Below are 25,630 nucleotides of genomic sequence, written 5' to 3'. Positions count from 1 at the left end.
ATAAGTCAAGCAGCTGAATTTAGGTAGATTGTAGTGGAGAGAAATGACTCACTGGGAGACCTGTGAGGAACAGGTTGTGGTAGTCTGAGAGGTGATAAGAGAGTGGAATAAGGGTTCTTGTAGAGTATTCAGTAAGGAACAGATTTTGGTGATGTTATAGAGAAAGAAATGACATTGTTTTGAATATGTGTAGAGAAGGAGAAAGAAGTTGTTGAAGATGATTCCAAGATTACAGGCTGAGGAGAATGGGAGTATTTCAGTGTTATCCATTGAAACAGAGAAAGGAGGAAGAGGGGAGGTGAGATTGGGAAGAAAGAAAAGCAGCTCTGTCTCAACCATTTTAAGGTAGTGGTGGGACAGGTAGTAATCTGGGACTGGATCCTTGATGAAATTTCTAGTGTAGAGAGGTACATTTTGGAATCATCAGCATAATGATGGCAGTAGAGGAGGAGCAACCAGAGGAAACACTAAAAGTGCAATAGGAAAGGTAAGAAGAGAACCAAGATAGGACAGAGTCCTTAAATCCAAGTGAGAACGGAATATCAAGGAGTAGGTGGTGATCAACAGTGTCAAAAGCAGCAGATAGATAAGGACTGACTAAAGGCCTTTAGGTTTAACCATAATCAGGTAATTGGAGACTTCGGCAAGGGCTGTTTCTGTGACATACAGAAAGAAAAAGCCAGATTGGAATAGATCAAGAATGGCTTGAGATGAAAGAAAGCCAAGGTAATGGCAGTGAAAAGCACTTTCAAGAAGCTTGGAAGCAAAAGGAAGGAGGAAGATGGGATGATAGTTGATAGGATAGGTAGGGTCCAGTGAGGGTTTTTTGAGGAGTGGTGTAAACACAGCATGTTTGAAAGCAGCAGAAATATTTATAGTGGAAAGTGATAGATTGAGGATGTGACAGATAGAAGAGATGACTGCAATAGAGATGGAGCTGAGGAACTGGGGAGAATGGGGGGGGGGGGGGGGGTTAGAGAAACAAGTAGTGAGTTTGGAGGAGAAGAGAAAATGGCAAGTTTTCTCCACTGTGATTTCCAAAAAGGAGGAGAGAGGGGCAGGGTCCAGAGAAAGGGTAGAGGAAAGAATTAGGGAAAATGGAGGTAGATGTGACCTGGCTGAGAATTCAAGACTAATTTTGCGAATTTAGTCATAGAAGTAGTAAAGGAGTAAAAGGGGGGAGGGAAGCAAAGGAAGTTTGAGGAAGGAATTGAATGTGGCAAAGAGACGGCATGGGTTGGATGCAAGAGAGTTTGTCAGATGTATGTATTAGTCTTGCTTGGCAAATGCAATATCAGTCCGGAAGGAGATCAGTATAAATTTAAAATGTATGAAGTCTGCATGGGCATGGTATTTTAGCCAGAGATGTTTTGCAGAGTGGGCACAAAAATGTCATAAACAAATTCTAGGGGTGAGCCAAGGCTGGGATTTGATGTGCCTTAAAAGTCAAGTAAAGGGAGGGGCATGAATGTCAAAAGCAGAGAATAGTGTTTTATGTTTGTCATATATTTATTTATTTATTTGCTTTTATATACCGACATTCAACAAGTGTTATCACATCGGTTTACATGGAAACGAGATAAGTGGATTACATTGTAACAGGGTGTGGAACTTGGAGAACATAACAGGGGAGAGTAATTTAACAAGCTATAAAGGATAACTTTATCTTATCGTCATTTAGGTATATAGAGGCTCATATCATCATTTAGGTATATAGAAGTTTAACATTCTCTGATAATTGGGTTTCAAAAAATGGCTTGAGTCTGTGGGGGGGAGGGGTGTGAGGGGGAAGGAGGAGGGAAGGGTAGAGGGGTTGGGGGGGGATAGGAGGGAATGAGATGAGTGTTGGAGGTCCTTAGTATGTTGCGAAGGCTTTTTGGAAGAGTCATGTTTTTAGCTTCTTTTTGAAGGTTTGTGTTGTTGGTTCGAGTCTTAGGTCTGTGGGGAGGGTGTTCCATAGGGAGGGTCCGGCTATGGAGAGGGCACGTTCCCAGGTTGAGCTGTGGTGGGCTAGTTTTGGGGAGGGGATAGTGAGAAGGCTGGTGTTTGTAAAACGTAGATTCCTTTGTGGTGTTTGGAAGTGTAGCGCGGGATTCATCCATTCTGTTTTGTTGCTGTATAGTGCTTTGTGGATGAGGGACAGGGTTTTGTATTGTATCCTGTAAGGGATCAGGAGCCAGTATAGTTCTTTGAGAATTGGGGTGATGTGATGTGATCTTTTGCAACTGGTGAGAGATCTTGCTGCTGCGTTTTGTAGGAGTTGAAGTGGTTTAAGGGTAGAAGCTGGTAGACCTAGGAGTATGGCGTTCCAGTAGTCTAGTTTGGAGAACAGAAGAGCTTGTAGTGCTGTTCTGTAGTCTTTTTGTTGTAGGAGGGGTTTGATTTTTTTTAGGACTTGGAGTTTGAAGAAACCTTCTTTAATTGTGGTGTTTAATGTGCTTCTTGAGGTTTATTTCGTTGTCTAGCGTGATTCCTAGATCTCTTGCAATGAGGATGATTTCTTTATTTGTTATGCAGGTATTGAGTTGGGGGTCAGGTGTAGTTGAGATTTTGTTGGATATATAGAGTATTTCAGTTTTGTTGTGGTTGAGGGTGAGAGCCATTAGAGTTAGTAGTTGTTGGATTGCTTTGAGGTGGGTGGCCCAGAGTTTTAGGGTATCTGCAATGGTGTCTCGTATGGGGAGGAGGATTTGGACGTCATCAGTGTATATGTAGTATGATAGACCGAGTCCAGATAGGAGATTGCATAGAGGTAGGAAGTAGATGTTGAAGAGTGTGGATGATAATGAGGATCCTTGGGGGACGCCATAGGAGAGGGGTATTTGCTTGGATTCTGTGTTGTTGGTTCTGACTTTGTATGACCTGTTGGAGAGGTAGGATTTGAACCAGTTGATTGTAGTGTCACAGTCCAATTTCTTTTAATTTGTTCAGGAGGATGTTGTACTTGAAGGCTGCTGATATATCGAGGCGTATGAGAATGTATTTTTGGCCGTTGTCTAGGCCTTTGAGGATTGTGTCTGAGAGGGATAGTAGTAGGGTTTCTGTACTGAGGGTGCTCCTGATCCATGTTGCACTGGAAAGAGTATTTTGTGGTTTTCTAGGTGGTCCGAGAGTTGTTGATTGACAATTTTCTCTAGTGTTTTGGCTATGAAGGGGAGGTTTGATATGGGTCTGAAGTTGGCGACATCGGATTCGTCAAGGTGTATTATGTATTTTAGTTTTTTGTATTATGTATTTTAGTTTTCTATATGTTTTTATATATAGTATGTACTTTTGTAACCCGCATTGAATTTTATTTGAAACTGTGGAATATAAAATGGAATAAAAAAAGAAACTGCTTCATCAGCTGTCTCAGACAATGTAGTGGAGGAAACGAGATGAAATAGTAGTGGAAAGGATACAAGGGTCAACAGCTTTGAGATTAAAAGTATTGGTGGTGACTGGATAAGGCTGTGGGGGAGGGTGGTTTAGTGTAAAATGTATCAGATGATGATCTGAGAGGTGAAGGACTGAGATGGAGACGTCTGAGAGACAGCAGCGGGAGGATAGGACTACTGTAGGTCAAGACAGTGGCCATGCTTGTGAGTAGGGGCGGTAAAGCAGAGTTAGAGATCAAATGAGGTTAAGGAAAGGAGTTTTGAGGCTTAAGAGTCAGAGTGGGTCATCAACATAGAGGTTAAAGTCAACAAGAAAAAGGGAATGGAAAGATGGGTCAAGGAAAAAGGAAAGCCACAAATCAAAATCAGTGAGAAAGGAGGAGGGGGGGCTTATCAAGGGATTGATAAATAACAACTATCCAGAGAGGTAGTGGGGTGTATAGATAGATGTAGTAAGCCTCAAAGGATTTAGGTGGAAAAAGGGTTGAATCCTGCAGGAGGGAGGGGGAGCAGCAGTCCAATACCACCACCGCAGCTTACTGAGCGAGGTGAATGGGAGAAAAGATAACCTCCATGACAGAGAGCAGCAACCGAAGCAGAGTCCTCAGGGGAAAGCCAGGTCTCAGTCAAGGCAAGGAGATAAAGAATATGAGGGATAAAGACATCATGAAGCTTCTTGAAAATAGAGTGGGCATTCCACAGGGAACACAAGAAAGGAAAAGAAGTGGGAGAGAGAAGGGGAATAATGATTAGACTGGAGGGACAACTGTTTGATAGGTTGATATGCGCCAATGGAAAAAGAGTTGCCAGGGAGGGTCAGGACTGGCATTGATATTCCCAGCTGATAGTAAGAGGAGGAGCAGGAGAATACGTAGATGAGAGATAGAGGTGTAACGACAGTGACAAGGATGAGATAGTGTCAGGAAGATAAACTCCCTGGGTCATTTATCAAGTTGCATTGGTGCTCTAATGTGGTTTATATCACGTATATCATGTGATATTGTTGTGATAGTGCTCTATCTTGGGCACTATCTTGGTAATATCATGTGATAAAAAATGATATTTTGCATCTCCCCACCAAGATCCCCTCCCCTATTACAATTACCTTCTTTGCATGTGATTTACATGCATGAATAATGCAAATGCATGCAAAGATAGTCATTAATAAACAATTTGATTCTAATATTTTATTGTGGCCAACCAAGAAGGTAGTCAGTCATAATAAAATAACAACACCTCCTAGGGAAGATTTAGCTATGCAGAGGGAGGCCTGGGACCCTAATGTGGGTCCCAAGGCTTCTGCCGCACACTTAGTGGCTATAAAAAAAACCCGTGGCCAAACAGGGAAGTTGAGCAGGAGTCAGTGCTGACCTCATTTTCAACCCAGGGCCACCAGTCAAGGCAGCCTAGACTCCCCCAAAAATTAAAAAAAAATTTCAAGAATGTGAATGGCAGTGACATACCCCCCAAGTCTAAGCTTTCCATCCACCACATCCCGCCCCCCCCCCCCCCCCATTGCTTATAAACCACTCCACTTCCAGCACCTGGCCCCCCGTGCTCAAACCCACCCACCCATCACTACCCGGCCCTCCTGATGTGTACAAACACCCCACCCCCACCCCCACTCCCCAGCCCCCCCCCCCAGAGCCCATCTTACCTTAACCTGGAACCCATGTCAGAGCCAGGTGCATCCTCGTCCCTGTTGGAGCCATTTTCCAAACTCGCACTGACCTGACCTTTCTAAAGCCATGTGACTAGTGTAAGGTCCGGGAATCAGACATGGCCTTGGTCTGATCCCTGGACTTTATCCTAGGCACATGTTTTCAGGTTTTCCAAAATGGCACCAACCAGGACTGGTACGAGGGTGTACTTGTTCCCGACATGAGATCCAGGTTACGGTAAAGTGGGTTCTTGGGGGAGCGAGGGGGATGGGTGGGTTTGAGCATTGTGGGGGGCCGGAGGTTGGGGGGTTGGAGAGCTTAGACTTAGGGGGGCTGCTGCTGCCATACACATTATTGACATTTTTAAACATTTTTTGGGGAGTCAGGGCCACCTTGAACAGCAGCCCTAGGTTGAAACAGGGGTCTGCACTGACCTCTGCTCAACCTCCACATTTGGCCATGGTTTGTTTTGGGGGGGCCAGCAGCCCTTTAAGATGATGGCGGTCCCGTGTGTTTGGGGCCACCATCGCATTAAAGGGTTGCTTGCAGCCTTCTTTTATGCCGTGGTATTTGGCTGCAACACAAAAGAACACACCATACAGCTGCGATGTGTTTTAGGGGGAAGGGCCCCACTATTACAGCAACACCCTGTGCATAAGTGGGACCCCTCCTGTGAAAACATATTGAGGCTTGATGAATCTCGGTGTTAGATTGAAAACCCTTTGGAGATAGGGAAATACCTACAGTACCTGAATGTAATCCACTTTGAAGTGCCAAAAAGCAGAATATAAATCAAATAAATAAATAAGAGTGGAGATGTCTGGATGAGGGGAAGAAATCTTAAAGTTCAAGACCAGTGGACAGTGCAGATGACAGAATGGCAGGTGATATTAAGATCATAAGGAGTGGGAAAGGTGGATTTGGTATTAGAAATAGTTTGCAACAGGGAATAAAATTGGGGAGGATTAGCATCAGGAAGAGAAAATGTAGTGGATCCATAAGAAATAAACAGGCCAATACAGTAAAGTGCAGCCGCGATTACCCTGCTTCTAACCCACTTTCTACTCACAATTTGGCTGCGTTAGTCCAACCCGCGATACACTATCCCTTTTAACACATCCTTTTTTTTTTTTTTACTTCTTTATCATTTTTCAATACAACAAAAAAGAATATGTTAGGTTTAATTACTAACTTCTGAATATCAAGCGATTAAATTCATAATAGGAATCATTCTCTTTACATGTAACAAATTAAAATATCCAGTTTCTTCTCTAAAAAACATAAACATGAAAGATAATTTTAACGTAATTACTACCTTTTAACAATTTTAGAACATATTTCAAGAAATCCCCAAATACTTTGAGGAGGCAAAGAAAACCAAAGTGAGAGAAATTTAGGAATTAAATTTTACATTCATAGCACTAACATAGGACTAACTGGAACCTTTTCTTTACATTGTCCTTACAAGTCAGCTGGGGAAGATGTAACTGGTCTACGGGCATCTATGAACTGATGAAGCTGATCTACTTGAAAGAAAATAAAACATTCATCTCCTTTTTTCAAAGTACACCTACAAGGATAACGAAGCATAAATGTATAGCCTAGAGATACAACATCCTGCCTTAAAAATAGAAATTCTCTTCTTCTAATTTGTGTTATCTGCGCAAGATCCGGATATATTCTTATAGCTTGACCATGAAATAATAAAGGAAATTTTCTAAAGTAATTTCGCATAACTCCATTTAGGTCTTGCACAGTAATAAACGCCACAAGTAAAGTACTTCTTTCTATTATATCCGTTTCAGAGTTTTCTAAGAAGCTGGTCAAGTTCATCGGAATAGTTGTAACAGGAGCAGTCCGAGTAGCGGAAGGTCTATTATTCAAAAACTTACAGAAGTTTATTGACGGCATATTTTCATCTGTGTATCCCAGACCTTCCCTAAAGAGTCTCTTTAATGTCAAAAAAGGAATTTCTCCAGCTACTTTGGGAAAATTCAGAAAACGTAAATTAAGGTGCCTTATGTTGCTCTCTAGGACTTCTAAGCGTCTGGAACAGGCCATCTGCTCTCTCACTACTGCGGCATTTACAGTCTGAAGAGACTGAATTTTACTTTCAGCCTCTGAAACTTTATTAGTGGTCTCAGTGGCCTGTACCTGAATATTCAGCATTCTTTGTTGGAAATTGTAATTCAAAGAATCCATTTTATTCTCCAATCTTTTCATAGCTTGTCCTTGACCTGCCACCAAGTCCCACAGTGACTCAAGCGTCTAAGAGCTGGATTTGGGGACTCACCATTGACGCCGGGTGGTGTTTTCATCAGGGTTCCATCTGGTAAAGCCTCCTCCTCTCCCCTTCCAAGGCAGGCTGCCAGCTCTGGTTTCCTCCGGGCTCCCTCGCCAACCTCACTGCTCCCTTCTCGGGCGGGCTCCCCCACACACAGCGCCTGTTCCGAGTCCACTTCCACCCCCCCCCCCCCCCCCAGTCGCTCCGGCCGCGTCATCGACCTGCGACTGGGAAGTAACTCAGTCGGGGTCACGCTGCACCGGAGGCGGTCTGACATCAGGACTGAGAGACGCCTCGTCCACAGGAGCCCCCCCGCTCTCTCCCGCAGGGGCTCACATCGGGTTCCTCGGCTCCCTCGTCCGAATCCAGCTGGCACATAAATCGCAAGATGTCAAGCTGCCCCTGGGGAAGGTAAGGATTCTGGTGGAAAAATCCTTACTTTACCTTTTCTTTTCGAAGGCATGTCTTTAATAAGAAAAGTGAAAAAGAGGAAAAAATTTCGGGCAGCTAGCAATCAGCGTCCTGCCTATGCCGCCATCTTGCCTCCTCCTTAACCCATCCTTACCGCTTCTTTAAATCAACAGGTAACCCTTTCCGCCTGCAGCATGTATATGAGATGTAAACGATCGGATTAGCTATTCCCTCCCATACAGTAACGCGCGAGGCGCTTTTCGCCTGCCTTGCTTCGGGAGGAGGGGATTTTAGGTTTTTAGGTTTTCTTTTGGTTAAAGTTGGGATCCACTTCCTGGTACCTGTCATTTCAAATGTCATTTGAAATGAAATTTGAATTGACAGGTACCAGCGCACCCAGGATACTGTATAGGCGCTGTATAGCACCTATACAGTAAAAAATGGATTGTGCTTCATGGACGCGCGTTGGACGCGCGTTGGACGCGGCTTGCATTTGCATTCCATTTAAATGGAGTATTGAGCGGTAGGTGATCCGAAATGTGCGTGTGGCAAACGCGGGTGCGCCCGGCCCTAATGCACCTCTTTCTACCGCACCTTACTGTATCGGCCCGAAAGAGAGGTCTGCAACCTCTCCATACATGACTGCTTGAGCTAGCAGATCAGACCCAAGGTTGGGGTGATTTCATTAGCTAACCATCGAGGCAGATGGGAGGATTATGCAGATGGGCTGCAAACTCTCCAGTACCTGTCTCCAGGTTTGGGTTCTACATTGCCACTAAGGTGTGTGCCTTGTGTTTGTTATTGTTATTGTCCAAGTCCTACCAGCTGCTAGCATCTAAGGGACAGTGGCCATACCAGGCAGAAGATTCCTGGCTCTTCACTAGTTAGTGCCTGCCAGTCTCACCTTGTCTGTGCACCACCTGCACTTGCTTTAGGAGTCACACCCCTGGTTGACTACGCTAACACACTGTCCACCAATGCATGTCCAACCTTAAGAAGAAAATATAATAAGTGCCAGAAAGTTGGCCATTTTGCAGCAGTGTGCCACACTAAGCAGGTATAGGAATTAGTCAAGTGAGGGCTCTTCAGCTGGGAGATGCCTGAGGAGCGATATGATAGAGTTCTATAAAAAAAAAAAAAGAGTGGAATGGAATGGGTAAATGCAAATCAGTTGTTTACTCTTTCAAAAGTACAAAGACTAAAGGACATGCAATGAAGCTACTAAGTAATATATTTTAAACCAATAGGGGCAAATATTTTTTCTCAGCATATAATTAAGCTCTGGAATTCTTTGCCAGAGGATGTGGTGAAAGCTCTTAGTGTAGCTGGGTTTAAAATAGGTTTGGACAAGTTCATGGAGGAAAAGTCCACAAACCATTATTAAAGTGGATTTGGGAACATTTACTGATTATCTTTGAGATATGCAGCATGGAATGTATTTACATTTGGGATCCTGCCAGGTACTTGGGACGTGGATTGACCACTGTTGATAATAAGATGCTGGGTTTGATGGACCTTTAATCTGACCCAAAATGGCAAATCTTACGTTCTTATGAATGTGAAGATGCTTGGTTTCTAGGCTGTGTAACATGAGAAATAGCCAATGACAAGCTGGCTTAAAAATAAGTTATTGTCAGATCAAGAGCCAGCATAGAATAAGTCTCTGCAAATAGAAAGTACTGTGAAATTCAGATTGGATTCTGGAACAGACACCTCACCTCTATCATAACTGAAACTGCTTGTTACGGCTCTGCCCGTGGTGAGCCGTGGGCAGCCACTCTACCCACCTGTTCTCTTTGCGTGGCCAGACGCTGCTGACTCTGTCCTCTGCGGCCCAGAAGCCACAACCATCTTCTGCCCTGCACGGCAGGGCTGATGCCGTCGGGAGCTGTTCTTTCTGCCTGGAGCCGCAGCTGAGTCCCGCGGGGGGGGGGGGGGGGGGGGCCGCTCCAGCCGGCTCCTCTCTGCGGCGTGGAGCCACGACGTCATTGCTGGGGTCCTCGTCCTGCGGCCTGGAGGACGCCCCGAAGCTTGCCTGCCTTTCCCTGCACCTCCGCGTTGAAGTGCAGGAGAGCATCGCTGTCCTTGGTGCTGCTCCTCTCTGCTTCCAGCCCAGCTCTTATGCGCCGGTGTGCACCTCTTTACAATATTTAAAGGGCCAGCGACAGGAAATGCTGCTGGCTCCACCTGATGACAACTTCCTGCTTCAGCCCTATAAAAGGGTCTCTCTTCAGTCAATCCTGGCCATTGGATTGGGTTCCACAGTCATCTTCGTCTTCTGACCAGTCCAGGTCCTCTGTGGTCCTCTTTTGCTTTGACGGCTTTGTCTTCATGTTCCTGATGTACTTCGTCCAGGTCTTTAGTTGTCTCCATGTTCCTGATGTCCGTCGTCTGTGCCTCCAGATGTCTTCAGGTTCCTGACGTCCTTCATCCGTGTCTTCAGATGTCTTCCTGTTCCTGATGTTCTTCGTTTGTACCTTCTGATGTCCGATGTCCTTCCTGATGCCTTTGTCTTCGCCTCTGCCTCCATGCCTTGGTTCCCTGATGTCCAATTTCCTGGTATGCTGTTGTCATGGTCTGTGACCAGTCCCACGGATGGGCTGTGTAGGGCGCCTCACAGTACAAAGGCCACCCTCATCTCCAGAAGACTTCTGCTTCAGTCCTAAATTTTTATCGTTGAATCCTGTGCTTGAATCTTGTCCTGGTCTTCGGAGCCTATTGCTAATTGCCTCTGTCCATGTCAAAACTCTGTTCGATCCTGCTCCATGCCAGCGTGGTCCGTGACCAGTCCCATGGGGGACTGTGTAGGGCACGCCCCGGTGCAGGCCTCTTCAGTATCTTCATCATGTTCCGGCATCAGCTTCCATTATTTCTCCTAGAGTCTGCTACGAGCCCAGCATGGTCCACGACCAGTCCCACGGGTGGACTGTGTAGGGCGCGCTGCATCGCAGTCTCGATCCAGCACTTTGATCTCCTTGCCTTTGTCTACAATGTCCTCGCTTCAGCCTTTGTCTACAGTGTCCTTGCTTCAGCTTTCGTCTATAGTGTTCTCGCCTGAGACTTCGTATACTGTGTTCTTGCCTGAGTCTTTGTCTACAGTGTCTTCGCCTGAGTCTTCGTCCCAAGTCTTCTGTGTTCTAAGGACTCCATCTGCCCTCGTCCTCTGTCTGGCCTTCCGTCTCTTGCCGTACCCAGCGGCAGGTCCGAAAGGGCTTGGAACGGTCGGAGGACTGTTCATCGATCAACATCGCGTTGTTGGTCATCCTGGGGCGTGCAGTTTCGGTAGAGGGTCAGACTTTGTCTCCTTGTCTCTGCTTCAGCCTTGTCCTGCTCTTTGTTACCCATGCTCGCACCAGCTCACCTCCTGCGGTTTGTCTTGGGGATCCTCTCTGAGTCATGCCGTGGCCCAAGGGCTCACATCACCTGCTTTAGAGACGACCGCGCCTCCGTGCCCGTAACAATAGCCAAAGGCCTCCAAGCCCTCGGTTTGTAACAACTGAAGGAGGTCGCGCTCATAACAGGATCCAAAGGCCCTCAAGCCTTCAGGTCATAACACTGCTTATGAAATTGTAGCCCTCCTATCAAGTACTGCAGTTCTCTGGGAGGCACATTCAACACCATTGCTTAGTCCCAATGCAGTCTTGCAACCCTAGTGTGCAATTTCTGAAAGGGGGGAGGATTAACCTCCAGAGCCCAAGATGTTTAAATGGTTTGGCATTAAGGTGATTCTTAACACAGGTATAGTATTCCAAAATTAAAGTCTTTACTGAAAAAATTGTGCAAATTGACAACAGTGGTAGCTTGCAGTTTTTGCCTATTAATTACTGTAATAGCAGTTTGTAGATTTAATATGTAGGAACTTATCCATACCTTTTTAAATAAATAACACTAACTGCTGAAACCACATCCCCTGCAAATGAATTCCAGAGTTTAACTATGCGCTGAGTGAAAAAGAATTTTCTTTGATTTCTTTTAAATGAGCTACTTGCTAACAACTTCATGAAGTGTCTCCTGGTCCTTCTATTACCTGAGAGAGTAAAAAACCAATTTACATTACTTGTTCAAGTCCTTTCATGATTTTGTAGACTTCTATCATATCCCCCCCTCAGTCGTCTCTTCTCCAAACTGAAAAGTCCTAACTTCTTTAGCCTTTCCTCATAGAACAGCCGTTCCATGCCCCATTTCATTTTGGCACCCTTCTCTGCACTTTCTCCAGTGCAGCTATATCCTTTTTGAAATGCAGTGATCAGAATTGCAAACAGTATTCAAGGTGCAGTCTCACCATGGAGCGATACAGAGGCATTATTACATCCTCCATTTTATTTTCCATTCCCTTCCTAATAATTCCTAATGTTCTGTTTGATTTTTTGATTGCCATAGCACACTGGGCCGACGATTTCAATGTATTATCCACTATGTCGCCTAGATCTCTTTCCTGGGTGGTAACTCCTAAGATAGAACCTACAATTGTGTAACTACAACAAGGGTTATTTTTCATCAGCAGCATCACTTTGCACTTGTCCACGTTAAAATTAATCTGCCATTTGGAAGCCCAATCTTTCAGACTCACAAGGTCCTCCTGCAATTCATCACAATCTGCTTGAGATTTAACTACTCTGCATAATTTTGTGCCATCTGCAAATTTGACCACCTCACTCATTATACCCCTTTCCAGATCATTAGAAATATATTAAAAAACATCTGTCCAAGTACAGATCCCTGAGGCACTCCACTGTTTACCTTTTTCCACTGGGAAAACTGACCATTTAATACTGCTCTCTTTTTCCTGTCTTTTAACCAACTTGCAATCCACAAAAGGACATTGCCTCCAATCCCATGACTTTTTAGTTTTCTTGGAAGCCTCTCATGCAGGACTTTGTCGATTGCCTTCTGGAAATCCAAATATACCACATCTACCGGTTCAACTTTGACCACATATTTATTCACCCATTCAAAAAAACATAGAAGATTTGTGAGGCAAGACTTTCTTTGGATAAATCCATGTTGGCTGTGTCCCATCAAACCCTGTCTATCTAAATGTTTTGTGATTTTATTCTTTATAACAATTTCCTTGATTTTTCCTGGCACTGAAGTCAGGCTCACTGGTCTTTAGTTTCCTGGATCACCCTTGGATCCCTTTTTAAATATAGGGATTATATTGGCCATCTTCCAATCTTCAGGTACATCGGATGGTTTTAAAGGTAGGTTACAAATTTTTACTAATAGTTCTGAAATTTCATTTTTTAGTTCTTTCAGAAACCTTGGGGTGTATACCATCCCATCCAGGTGATTTACTGCTCTTCAGTTTGTCAATCAGTCCTACCACATCTTCCAGGTTCACTGTGATTTGGTTCAGTTGATCAGAATCATCACTCATGAAAACCTTCTCTGGAATGGGTATCTCTCCAACATCCTCTTCAGTAAACACTGAAGCAAAGAAATTGTTTAATCTTTCCACAATGGTCTTATCTTCTCTAAGTGCCCCTTTAAACCCTTGATCATCCAAGTTTCAAACCGACTCCCTTGCAGGCTTTCTGCTTCAGATAAATTTTAAAAAGTTTTTATTGTGAGTTTTTGCCTCTCTGGCCAACTTCTTCTCAAATTTTCTCTTAGGCTGTCTTATCAATGTCTTACATTTAACTTGCCAATGCTTATGCTTTCTCCTATTTTCTTCTGTTGGATCCTTCTTCCAATTTTTGAATGAAGGCTTTTTGGCTAAAATAGCCTCTTTCCCCTCACTTTCTAACCATGCTGGTAATTCGTTTTGCCTTCCTTCCACCTGGAATACATCTGGTCTGTGCTTCTAGGATGGTATTTTTTTTAATAATGTCCAAGCCTGTTGCACACTTTTTACTTTTGTATCTGCACCATTCATTTTTTTTTCTAACTATTTTTCTCATTTTATCAAAGTTTCGCTTTTGAAAGTTTAGCTCTAGAGCTGTGAATTTACATACTGTCCCCCTTCCAGTCATTAATTCAAATTTGATCATATTATGATCACTATTGCCAAGCGGCCCCACCACTGTTACCTCTCTCACCAAATTCTGCGCTCTACTGAGTATTAGATCTAAAATTTCTCCCTCTCTCATTGGTTCCTGAACCAAGTGCTCCACAAAACTATCTTTCATTCCATCCAGGAACTTTATCTCTCTAGCATGTCCTGATGTTTTACTTACCCAGTCAATATCCTCTTCATTAAACACTGAAGACCAAAACTGTGAAGGATTTCAAAGGGGCGTGGGATAAATACTGTGGATCCATAAAGTCTCGAGGATGTGAATGAAGAGAAGAGGCATGGGGGTGGCTTGTGGGAATGACAGCTACTACCTGGAGATTAATACCCTTATTCAATAAACATACTCACTGTTAATGCGACTCCAACGTTGCTCTATGCTTCAACGGCAAGAGGAAATGTGGAAAAAAGGATTTGCATTCTCAAAAAAATGGGGGAGTAGCTTGCTTGTTGTGGTGGTTACTACCCCAAACCAAATAAGACTGATACTTCACTTTCAATGCTTATCCAGCATAGCTCTCTGTTTCAATGGCAGGGGGGATGAGGAAAAGAGGATTTATATTCAGGCAACAACCAACAAGGACTGAATTACATAGTCTGGGTAAACAAATAAGCATGGGTGTAGCTTGCTTGTTACAGCGGTTACTACCCCAAATCAGTTAAGCCTGATACTTCACTTGGAATACATATCCAGCGCAGCTCACTACTTTAACAGCAGGGGGGAATAAAGAAAAGAGGATTTATATTCAGACAACAACCAACAAGGACTGAATTGCACAGGCTGGGTAAACAAATAAGCATAGGAGTAGCTTGCTTATTGCGGCAGTTACTACCCCTAAACAATTAAACTAGATACTTCACTTAGAGGCCACTCCAGCACTGCTCTCTACAGCAATGGCGGGGGTGGAAGGTAACTAGAACCAAAGCGTTACTAATAAGGGCCAAGAGTAACAGATAAGTATGAGAAAAAAAAATAAGCGTGAAAGCTTGCTGGGCAGACTGGATGGGCCATTTGGTCGTCTTCTGCTGTCATTTCTATGTTTCTATAACATTGTGGTAATTGAAATATCCCATTATTACTGCACTACTAATTTGGTTAGCTTCCCTAATTTCTCTTAGCATTTCACTGTCTGTCTCACCATTTTGGCCAGGTGGACGGTAGTATACTCCTATCACAACTGTTTTGCTGCTCTATTTATATTTGGGGTTTTTTTTTTGACGACTTGAACTTAGTGAAGAGACAATAGGACTCTTTACAAACAACTATGTAAGAAACTTCCTTTGAAGCCAGTTAACATAACTCTGGTAAGCCCAAATATGGTATCCACAAGGCGTCAATCCATAACACCCATGATTGACCCAGGGAATATTTTTTCCAGTTAGTGGTGGTGTATTCTGCAGGTTTAAATTTATGCAGTTATTCAACTTAATCAACACACAGTTTTTCTAATCTTTACTCCAGAATCTATCCATGAACTGAAGCTGAAAACTGGAGGTTTGATTACTCCTAATAATTAATATTATGATCTATTTATAAATGTTTTTATCCTGTAGTTTTCCATTTTGCATGTACACAAAGAACAGTGACTTACCCACTCCCTTCAAGTAAGGATGGATTGAGCTCCATACTCCCACAGCTCCTTTCCTCAGTCGTTGCCCAATGGCAAATTCAAGATGAAGAAGTGGAATGCCTTCCAAAACCAGCAAGATGAGAAAGGGAATCATGAAAGCTCCTGAAATTCACAACAAAAAAGAAAAACTCATTTATAAAGTGAAAATTGCACAATGATTTGCACAATGATTTGGCCTTCAAGAGAAATAATATCAGAAACCAGCTGTTCTAGGGTCAGAAGAGAAGAGGCAGAAACTAAAGAGGCTAAAACCAAGAATGTAAAGAATTCCAACCCAATGAGGGACCAAGAAACCCACCCAGTCAAACTGAGCAAACAAGAAGGGGAAACTGGAAAACAAAACAAGATGACAGCCAGACTCAGATTACTCCAGGCTCTAAACCCTATATCCTCTCTAGAACTGAAGAACCAGTAAACAGTCCTGTAAGTAGAGGATGAGAAACCATCCCAGGATGAGAAGGAACTGAAATTTGCAAACCACAAAGCTGAAGGCTCAACAATCACTACACCTAGGAGGCGGAGGGTAGTGGTGATTGATGACTTATTTCGGAGGAGCAAAGAGGAATCCATCTGCCAGTCAGACATATTGCTGTGTACTGTCTGCCAGGTGCCAAAAGCCAAGATATTATAGCGAGATAATGGGATGTGCATTCATTTGAAACAATGTCAACAATATTTGACATTGGTTATTCAAGCAAGCTTTTCCGGACACAACCCATTGACACAATCCAATGACTCCTAAAACACCATGCCTCTTGTATATAACATTTATTTTGTATACTATACTTAAATTGTATATTGTTTAACTATTTCTATTCTCTCCTATTTCTTCCTCTCCAAGTTCGGCTACCCTTGTTAAATGTAACTCTACCATCGGTCACCACAGTTCTAGTTTTTATGTATATAATGCACCCCTGTTTTATGTAAACCAGCAAGATATGTTTTCATGATTGCCGGTATATAAAAATTCTAAATAAATAAATAAATAAATATTTGCAATTTTGTTTCATGATATTTTCAAAATGGAACAAAAGAAAGGCCAACAACATTTTGTTACTTACACTTTTATTTAGTTTTGAAAAACAACCTGAGACTTCCCCAAGGTCTCCACAGGAAGATCCATGCATTCCCTGGGGCAAACCTGAGGCTTCTCTGGGGCAAACCTGGGCTGAGCCAAGGCTGATCTGAGATCTCTGAACCTCTGAACCTGAGGGGCAGGAGGGAAGCCTACTCACCTTCTGCCCTTGGGGTATCTTCTTCAAAAAGCATTGATCACTCTTGAGACCAGCGCCATAATAATTTCAAAATGGCACCAGTCTTAGGGATAGCTAGCACCATTTTCTTGTATAGCCATACAGGAAAATGGTGCTGGCTACCCCTGATTACATGACATTTTGACATCCTATGACACCATTCTCAGAACTGATTGGCACAATTTGAAGTGGACAACCCAGGGACAGGAGGTGAGTGGGCATCCCTCCTGCCCCTCAGAATCCCCATAGATGGGGTAAGTGGGAGCTGGGGTGTTTTCCAGCACTTTTTGGGGGAGGATAAGAGGGGACATAACTAGGCCTCATTTCATTTTTTTTATTTGCTTTTTTAATGTTTATTTTGTTTTTGCAAAGGAGCAGAAACAAAATATAAATTAAATAAAATGTTACCTGGGGTGGGGTGGGGGGAATAAAAACCATAACACAAAAAACTCCCTCCAAAATGAAACTTAGGAGCCTGCACACCCTTAGACATGATCAAAAATCCTCAAGTCCACGGACTACTATCAAATACTACTCATCGATATTGGAACAAATGATAATGTCAGGTACCACATAGAGCATATCAACAGTGACTTTATGGCCCCTGGAAGAGAGGGCAAAACAAAAAGGCACACAAGGAGTGTTTTCCTCAGTCATTCCAGTCAAGGATAAAGGCCCAGGCAGGGAAAGTCACATTCTGGAGATGGTATCTACAAGAGCATTTTAGCTATCTTGACCATGGTATGATGTTTCAAGGACTGCTGTCCACCTGTCCACCTGTCAAATATGGGGGTCAGGGTCGGTGCAAGGGGATTAGGCGCCCTAGGACTTGTCTTGATAAGACTTGTCTTGAGCATCAGTATATTAAAAGAATTTAAATAAATAAATAAATAAATAAATAAATAAATAGGAGAGCCTTCTCCCTTGTGCCCCCCTCCCGGTCTCGGCCCCGACTCCTACATCGTTCTCAATCAGGCCCACCGACTGTGCGGTTTTCTGGGTCGTGAGCAGGTTGGGCACTGCTTGCAGCCCACCAAATCTCCACTCCTCTTTGCTGCCACTTGCGGCCCCATATGGTTCGCACCTAGTGGCGCACCAAGGGTCTCCGGCGCCCGGGGGCTAATGCATTTGTGTGCCTGTCCAGCATCCCCTCCTTAATCCTTCTTGTACTAATGCTTAAGGTCACAGAAAATCAGTGGCATCTCTAGACAGAAGAATTTTTTAGGGGGGGGGGAGCCAAAATGACATTTCTTCATTGGATCCTGCTATAAAATTTGTTACAAAAAAAAAGTGTTAATAAAAAAGTCCAAAAGGTCTTCTGCGTAATTTTAAAAAGCTGGCCAGTTTCACACTTCTAGTAAAACTACTATAAAATTATTTGATAGCCTCATTCAACTAATTCTATATGGCTATGAGAGTGAAGTCTGGAATATATAGGAAGGCACAAAATGTCAATGTAAATCCTGCATTTCCAGTTCTCTAACTCTGTGCATCCACTGAAACTCCCCCAAATAATGGAGCTTGGATATTTCCCTTACAGCTCATCATACTAAAAGATATTTTCAAATTCTGGTGTCACCTCACAGTAACAGCAGCACAAACACCTTCCACTGCCAGGCACATTGTGAACTAACACAAAATCCCGCAAAAAAGACACTCAAAATCTATAGTGCAATCCCATCGTAACATAACAGTAATAACACCAAGGACTCAAACAACAATAACCCTACCTGTGAAAAAGCAAGGGTAAATATTACACTGGTTCCTAGAATACCAATACATCACCTACTGAGGAAACAAAACAAACCCGATTGCTATAGATCCCTATACAGACACTACATGCTAACAGAATCTCTCATCATGGTCACACACACAGAGCAGAGATAGACTCTCACCAAATACAGAATACAAAATAAAGGAGCACAAATTAGACAAAAACTGAAATGGAAACTCCAAGAAGCCAGACTCTGTGTATTAACAATGGAAAAACAGAACCACCATTCCTCATAAAACAAATAAAATCAAGAACATAAAGCATCAGTTATAATAGTAAAACCATAATAAAAGAATATTTTAAAACTACTGATAAATATAATTTCTATTAATTAAAATCATATACATTTTTTACAATTTCCCAAACACCAATAAAATATTTCAAATATTTCAAATATTTCAAAACAGCGCATATATCAAATAACATCCAATAATTAAAACTAATAAGGATTATAAAAAGCCCCTGCTGTCCCCTTCTGTGGGAGCTCTTGATTTCCAGTCACCCTGATATTGTCGAGGATTAGGAGGTTATCCTCTCTCTCTCTCACACATACTCACATATCCATTCTCTCTCACACATACACTGTCACATACATACGCATTCATGCTCTTATATCCACCATAACCTTTCGCTCTCACAGACACTGTCACACTCTCAGGGTCTAAGACACACTCGCCCCCTCCACACACACCCCTCCCCACACAAACTCTTACTCCCCTGGATTTTCTCATACACACTCATGCTCTCACACTCACCGTCGCCCGTATGACATAGTGAGGGCAAAGGTAGCGCCGGCGCCATTTTGAATATTGGCAATACGGCCCGCGTGCAGGAGGTCGCTCCCGGACCCCCGCTGGACTTTTGACAAGTCTTGTGGGGGTCAGGAGGCCCCCCCAAGCTGGCCAAAAGTCCCTGGGGGTCCAGCGGGGGTCCGGGAGCGATCTCCTGCACGCGTGACGTTGGGAGCCAGGAACCAAAATGGCGCCGGCGCTACCGTTGCCCTGTCACATGATAAGGGCAAAGGGCCACCGGCGCCATTTCTCTTAACGCAGCCATGGCCAGAGAGCACGAGATCGCGCCGGGAACCCCCACTGGACCCCAGGTAATTTAAAACATTTTGGGGGGATTCGGGAGGGTGGGGGATTTGTTTTAAAGGTTCGGGGTGGGTTTTAGGGTTGTTTTGGTGTGCCGGTTTTCCCACCCTCCCCCGATTTATGATTTTTAACGATTTAAAAAACAAAACAAAACACGACGATCAGATTTCCCTCCCCCCCAGCCAAAATCGATCGTTAAGATCACATGATTCACACCCCTAATAACTGCTGCTTTAGCTGCTTTAGGAAATCCTACAACAGTCACAGCTGTCCGCGCCGTCCTAGGTTTGCTAAAGGTTTGCCATTTATGGATCCCTGCTTTTAGTGAGTGAGCACTCTTTTTATATGCCCATTCAAAAGGGATTGGAAAATCCCCGGTATGTTTATCAGAAGAAGAAAAAAGGTTGTTGAATCAATTTATTTTAGATGCATGCGCAGTTTGCCCTTTACAGTATTTTGATTCCTCTGTTCCAGTAGATTTATGGGTAACCCATGGTCACAACCCATGGGCAGCAGTGGGAATGCAGAGTGATTTACCTGTTCTGTACCTTTCGGGAAATTTTTCTGTGATAGAATTAGGAATGTCAGCTTGTGAGAGAGGTTTCGTAGCTGCGGCTGCAGCTCGAGACAAACTACAACACCAGATTCCATATGCAGAGGTTCACTTACACACTACTCACGATGTAGCCTTTTTGTTACAATCATCCCAACTTATGCTTACAGCATCTTGTACTGGGAGGTACAAAGCATGGTTACTTAGTTCACACATTACCTTAAAGGTATGGAATAAAAGTCCCCCACCCCTGTCATTGCTTTAACTGAAGTACTAGAAAGACTCCCTCAGATACCATATGCCTGTTCTACAGTAAAACACCCTGACTCTTTGCGATTACAGACAGAGCCCCTTCCCGAAGGTATTCATTATTTACTGATGGAGGAGGTGGAAAAGGAGAAGGTACAGGCTTTGCAGTAGTAGAACTGCCTTATCAAAGAAAGACCTCAACACATTCACATGCCTTTGCCCTGCCGCCCCATTTATCAGCGCAGGAAGCAGAATTATGTGCTGTTACTTGGGCATGTACACAGTACTTAGAACAACATACTTCCAAACACAATCCCAAGAACACTAAGTTACAAGTTACAGTTTACACTGATTCACATTACATATACATACATACACATTACATATACATACATTACACAAACTTAAAAAAGGAGTCAAGACATGGCTCTTTAAAAAGGCCTATCCCGATGCTAACCAAACCTAGACCTTATAGCTAACTGCTTCCTGACCCCCCAGCTTTCTGCTCCTCCACCACCGCCCCTGCCCCCCTCCCCTCACACCCCCCACCCAGAACCCATCCTCAACTTGTACTTTCAAAAATGTATGATATTATTGTATAGTTTGTATATAGCCTCGATTTTTCTCAAGTTCTGAACTTATATTGTTATATTGTTTATGATCTGCTATTCCTACCATCTGCGTTCCTATCATTTCTCCCTCACTTCTAGCTCCCTACCCCCCTCTTCTCCCCTTTCTAGCCTACCCCTCTCTCCCCTCCCATGTTCATTGTAATTTTCCTTTCATTCAGTTGTTTGTAAACCGGTGTGATGTGTTCTACGAACATCGGTAAATAAAAGTTCATAAATAGTTCATAAATAGTACCACTTGGTACTATTTCTCTCCTTTACCTCAAACTCTAAGTTCCTACTAAGTTAGCCATGTTATTTATACCCAATTGTTGGATGTAATTGTATATTTGTTTAATTGTTCAATCTGTTTGATGTAATTTTCTGTTCCTTGTTCTGTGTAAACCGAAGTGGTATGCACAAGTGCATGAACTCCGGTATATAAAAGCCTTTAAATAAAAATAAATAAAAATAAAGAAATAAACGAATATGCATTTTTGCATACATATTGTCAAAAATGGCAGAGAAGGGGAATGCTTTCTAGTTCAGGCACTACTTTGGCATCTTTATCCTTATGGGATAAGCTGTTTACTACCCTACATACACTTTCTGATAAGGGACACACAATTGCTATAGTATGGATTAAGGCTTGGAAAGCGTATGGAAACAAGTTAGCTGACCAAGCGACTACTGCTGCCCTCCCAATGACAGCCTATGTGACTACAGGAGCACAAGCCCAGAGAGAGCTCTCCAACACAAAAGATCCAGAGCTTAGTCCAGTTTATGATTTGGACAAAATACAATATCCACCACCCTCAGATGAGGATGACTTATATAGTACATATGTGGAGCCTACATACCATGATGAATACTCTCTTACGCATTCTTTTGCATTACAACCACTTCACACAGAACAGGAACTGCACTCATGGATTGTAGCAGGAGCTAGTATACACACTTTAGAAGGACATAGAAACATAGAAATGACGGCAGAAGAAGACCAAACGGCCCATCCAGTCTGCCCAGCAAGCTTCACACTTTTTTTTTCGCTCATACTTATCTGTTATTCTTGGACCCCATCAGCAACTCCCTGGTTCCAGTTTCCCTCCACCCCCGCCATCGATGTAGAGAGCAGCGCTGGAGCTGCATCCAAGCAAAGCATCCAGCTCAATCGGTCAGGGGTAGCAACTGCTGCAATAATCAAGTTACTCCCACACTTATTTGGTTACCCAGCTTGTGCCATTCAGTCCTTGTTAGTTGTCTGAATATAATTCCTCTTTCTTCGGGAAAGCAGGGAGACACTCCCTGCTTTAGGCTTTAGAAAAGTATTGCCTTACTTGCATCTACCCAATATTGACTGGGTAAATGTATCATCGGGACATGCTAGAGAGATAAAGTTCCTGGATGGAATAAATGATAGCTTTATGGAGCAATAGGTTCAGGAACCGACAAGAGAGGGAGCAATTTTAGATCTAATTCTCAGTGGAGAACAGGATTTGGTGAGAGAGGTAACGGTGGTGGTGCCGCTTGGCAATAGTGCAAATCCAAGGCTCTCGTGCTAAACTTTCAAAAGGGAAACTTTGATAAAATGAGAAAAATAGGTAGAAAAAAACTGAAAGGAGCAGCTACAAAAGTAAAAAGTGTGCAAGAGGCGTGGTCATTGTTAAAAAATACCATCCTAGAAGCACAATCCAGATGTATTCCACACATTAAGAAAGGTGGAAAGAAGGCAACACGATTACCGGAATGGTTAAAAGGGGAGGTGAAAGAAGCTATTTTAGCCAAAAGATCTTCATTCAAAAATTGGAAGAAGGATCCAACAGAAGAAAATAGGATAATGCATAAACGTTAAATGTAAGACATTGATAAGACAGGCTAAGAGAGAATTTGAAAAGAAGTTGGCCGTAGAGGCAAAAACTCACAGTAAAAACTTTTTAAAATATATCCGAAGCAGAAAGCCTGTGAGGGAGTCAGTTGGACCATTAGATGATCAAGGGGTTAAAGGGGCACTTAAAGATAAGGCCATCGCAGAAAGATTAAATTATTTCTTTTCTTCGGTGTTTACTGAAGAGGATGTTGGGGAGGTACCTGTACTGGTTTTCATGGGTAATGATTCAGATGGACTGAACCAAATCACAGTGAACCTAGAAGATGTGGTAGACCTGACTGACAAACTGAAGAGTAGTAAATCACCTAGACCGGTGATTTAATACTCTTCAGAGTTCTGAAGGAGCTAAAAAATGAAATTTCAGACCTATTAGTAAAAATTTGTAACCTGTCATTAAAATCATCCATTATACCTGAAGACAGGAGGATAGCTAATGTAACCCCCATATTTAAAAAGGGCTCCAGGGGCGATCCGGGAAACTACAGACCGGTTAGCCTGACTCCAGTGCCAGGAAAAATAGTGGAAAGTATTCTAAACATCAAAATCACAGAACATATAGAAAGACATGGTTTAATGGAACAAAGTCAGCATGGCTTTACCCAAGGCAAGTCTTGCCTAACAAATCTGCTTCACTTTTTTGAAGGAGTTAATAAACATGTGGATAAAGGTGAACCTGTAGATGTAGTGTACTTGGATTTTCAGAAGGCATTTGACAAAGTTCCTCATGAGAGGCTTCTAGGAAAAATAAAAAGTCATGGGATAGGTGGCGATGTCCTTTCGTGGATTACAAACTAGCTAAACGACAGGAAACAGAGAGTAGGATTAAATGGACAATTTTCTCAGTGGAAGGGTGTGGGCAGTGGAGTGCTTCAGGGATCTGTATTGGGACCCTTACTTTTCAATATATTTATAAATGATCTGCAAAGAAATACGACAAGTGAGGGAATCAAATTTGCAGATGATACAAAATTGTCCGGAATAGTTAAATCACAAGCAGATTGTGATAAATTGCAGGAAGACCTTGTGAGGCTGGAAAATTGGGCATCAAAATGGCAGATGAAATTTAATGCGGACAAGTGCAAGGTGATGCATATAGGGAAAAATAACCCATGCTATAGCTACACAATGTTAGGTTCCATATTAAGTGCTACTACCCAAGAAAGAGATCTAGGCGTCATAGTGGATAATACATTGAAATCGTCGGTTCAGTGTGCTGCGGCAGTCAAAAAAGCAAACAGAATGTTGGGAATTATTAGAAAGGGAATGGTTAATATAACGGAAAATGTCATAATGCCTCTGTATCGCTCCATGGTGAGACCGCACCTTGAATACTGTGTACAATTCTGATCGTCGCATCTCAAAAAAGATATAATTGTGATGGAGAAGGGCGACCACAATGATAAAGGGAATGGAATAGCTCCCCTGTGAGGAAAGACTAAAGAGGTTAGGACTTTTCAGCTTGGAGAAGAGACAGCTGAGGGGGGATATGATAGAGGTGTTTAAAATCATGAGAGATCTAGAACGGGTAGATGTGAATCGATTTTTTACTCTTTCGGATAATAGAAAGACGAGGGGGCACTCCATGAAGTTTGCATGTGGCACATTTAAAACTAATCGGAGAAAGTTCTTTTTCACTCAACACACAATTAAACTCTGGAATTTGTTGCCAGAAGAAGTGGTTAGTGCAGTTAGTATAGCTGTGTTTAAAAAAGGATTGGATAGGTTCTTGGAGGAGAAGTCCATTATCTGCTATTAAGTTGACTTAGATAATAACCACTGCTATTACTAGCAACTGTAACATGGAATAGACTTAGTTTTTGGGTACTTGCCAGGGTCTTATGGCCTGGATTGGCCACTGTTGGAAACAGGATACTGGGCTTGATGGACCCTTGGTCTGACCCAGTATGGCATGTTCTTATGTTCTTATGTACCTGCCCACGTACCAGCCAGACAGTTAGCTAGTCATCTTCGGAGCTTTGGTGGACTCCAGGACTTACATAAACGTGTCATGATTATGTTTCCCATTGTGTGATATGTCAAATTGCTTTTCCTAGACGAGGTCCACGAGTGGAATCAGGCCACATTCCCAAACCATCAGGCCCAGGCCTAGAGTGGCATTGTGATTTTACCGATATGATTGATTGTGTGGGATCATACTGTTATCTCTTGGTCTGTGTCAATGCTTATTCCCAATGGATAGAGGCGTTCCCTTGCGAGAAAGAGACAGGAGCTAAAATGGCGAAATCTCTCTGTATGCATACTATCTCTCGATTTGGTTTTCCAAATGTGATAGTTACTGACAATGGATCTCAATTTCATAATCATTTGCTTGATACCTTAGTTTCAACTTTGAAATGTCACCACAGACGAATTTCTGTCTATAGACCGACCAGCAATGGCTTGGTGGAATGGTGCAATGGACTCTTGATGACCCGACTTCGCATTCTCAATATGGAATTGAAGAGTGATTGGATCACTTGCCTGCCATGGGCTTTGCTTTATCTATGACAAGCCCCCACTTCGAAGCATAATTTGTCTCCTTTTCAGATCTGCACAGGACGTCCTATGCCATGGAAATCCCTGACTGAGATGGTGCAGCTGGATGACTTCCCTGTATATTGGGCCAGTCTTACACACGCTTCACAAATAATTTCTTGTTCTCTTTCAGATAAGGACCCAGAAAAAGACCCACCTGAGCTTCCTGTTGCCATTGGAGACTTGGTTTATTGACAGCACTTCACTCACAAGACCTGGAAGAATCCGGTATACCTGGGACCTTACAAAGTTGTTGCTGCCACTCCTACTGCTGTTCGTTTGGAAGGAGATATCATTTG

The 25,630-nt window shown here is 43.0% G+C and overlaps 1 protein-coding gene across 1 annotated transcript in view; it reads right to left on the bottom strand.

Annotated features, from left to right (window-relative positions):
- The window catches only part of SLC6A19 (solute carrier family 6 member 19), a 177,006-nt gene that overhangs the window by 104,020 nt on the left and 47,356 nt on the right, over positions 1-25,630 (bottom strand). Inside the window, 1 exon segment of the mRNA XM_029589926.1 lies at positions 15,339-15,479. Within this exon segment, the coding sequence (XP_029445786.1) occupies positions 15,339-15,479 (141 nt within the window).

This window comes from Rhinatrema bivittatum, chromosome 2 (assembly GCF_901001135.1).
Source record: "Rhinatrema bivittatum chromosome 2, aRhiBiv1.1, whole genome shotgun sequence".
Taxonomy (NCBI): domain Eukaryota; kingdom Metazoa; phylum Chordata; class Amphibia; order Gymnophiona; family Rhinatrematidae; genus Rhinatrema; species Rhinatrema bivittatum.
Note: the sequence above shows the minus strand (reverse complement) of the source record. Positions and strands in the feature narration are given on the sequence as shown.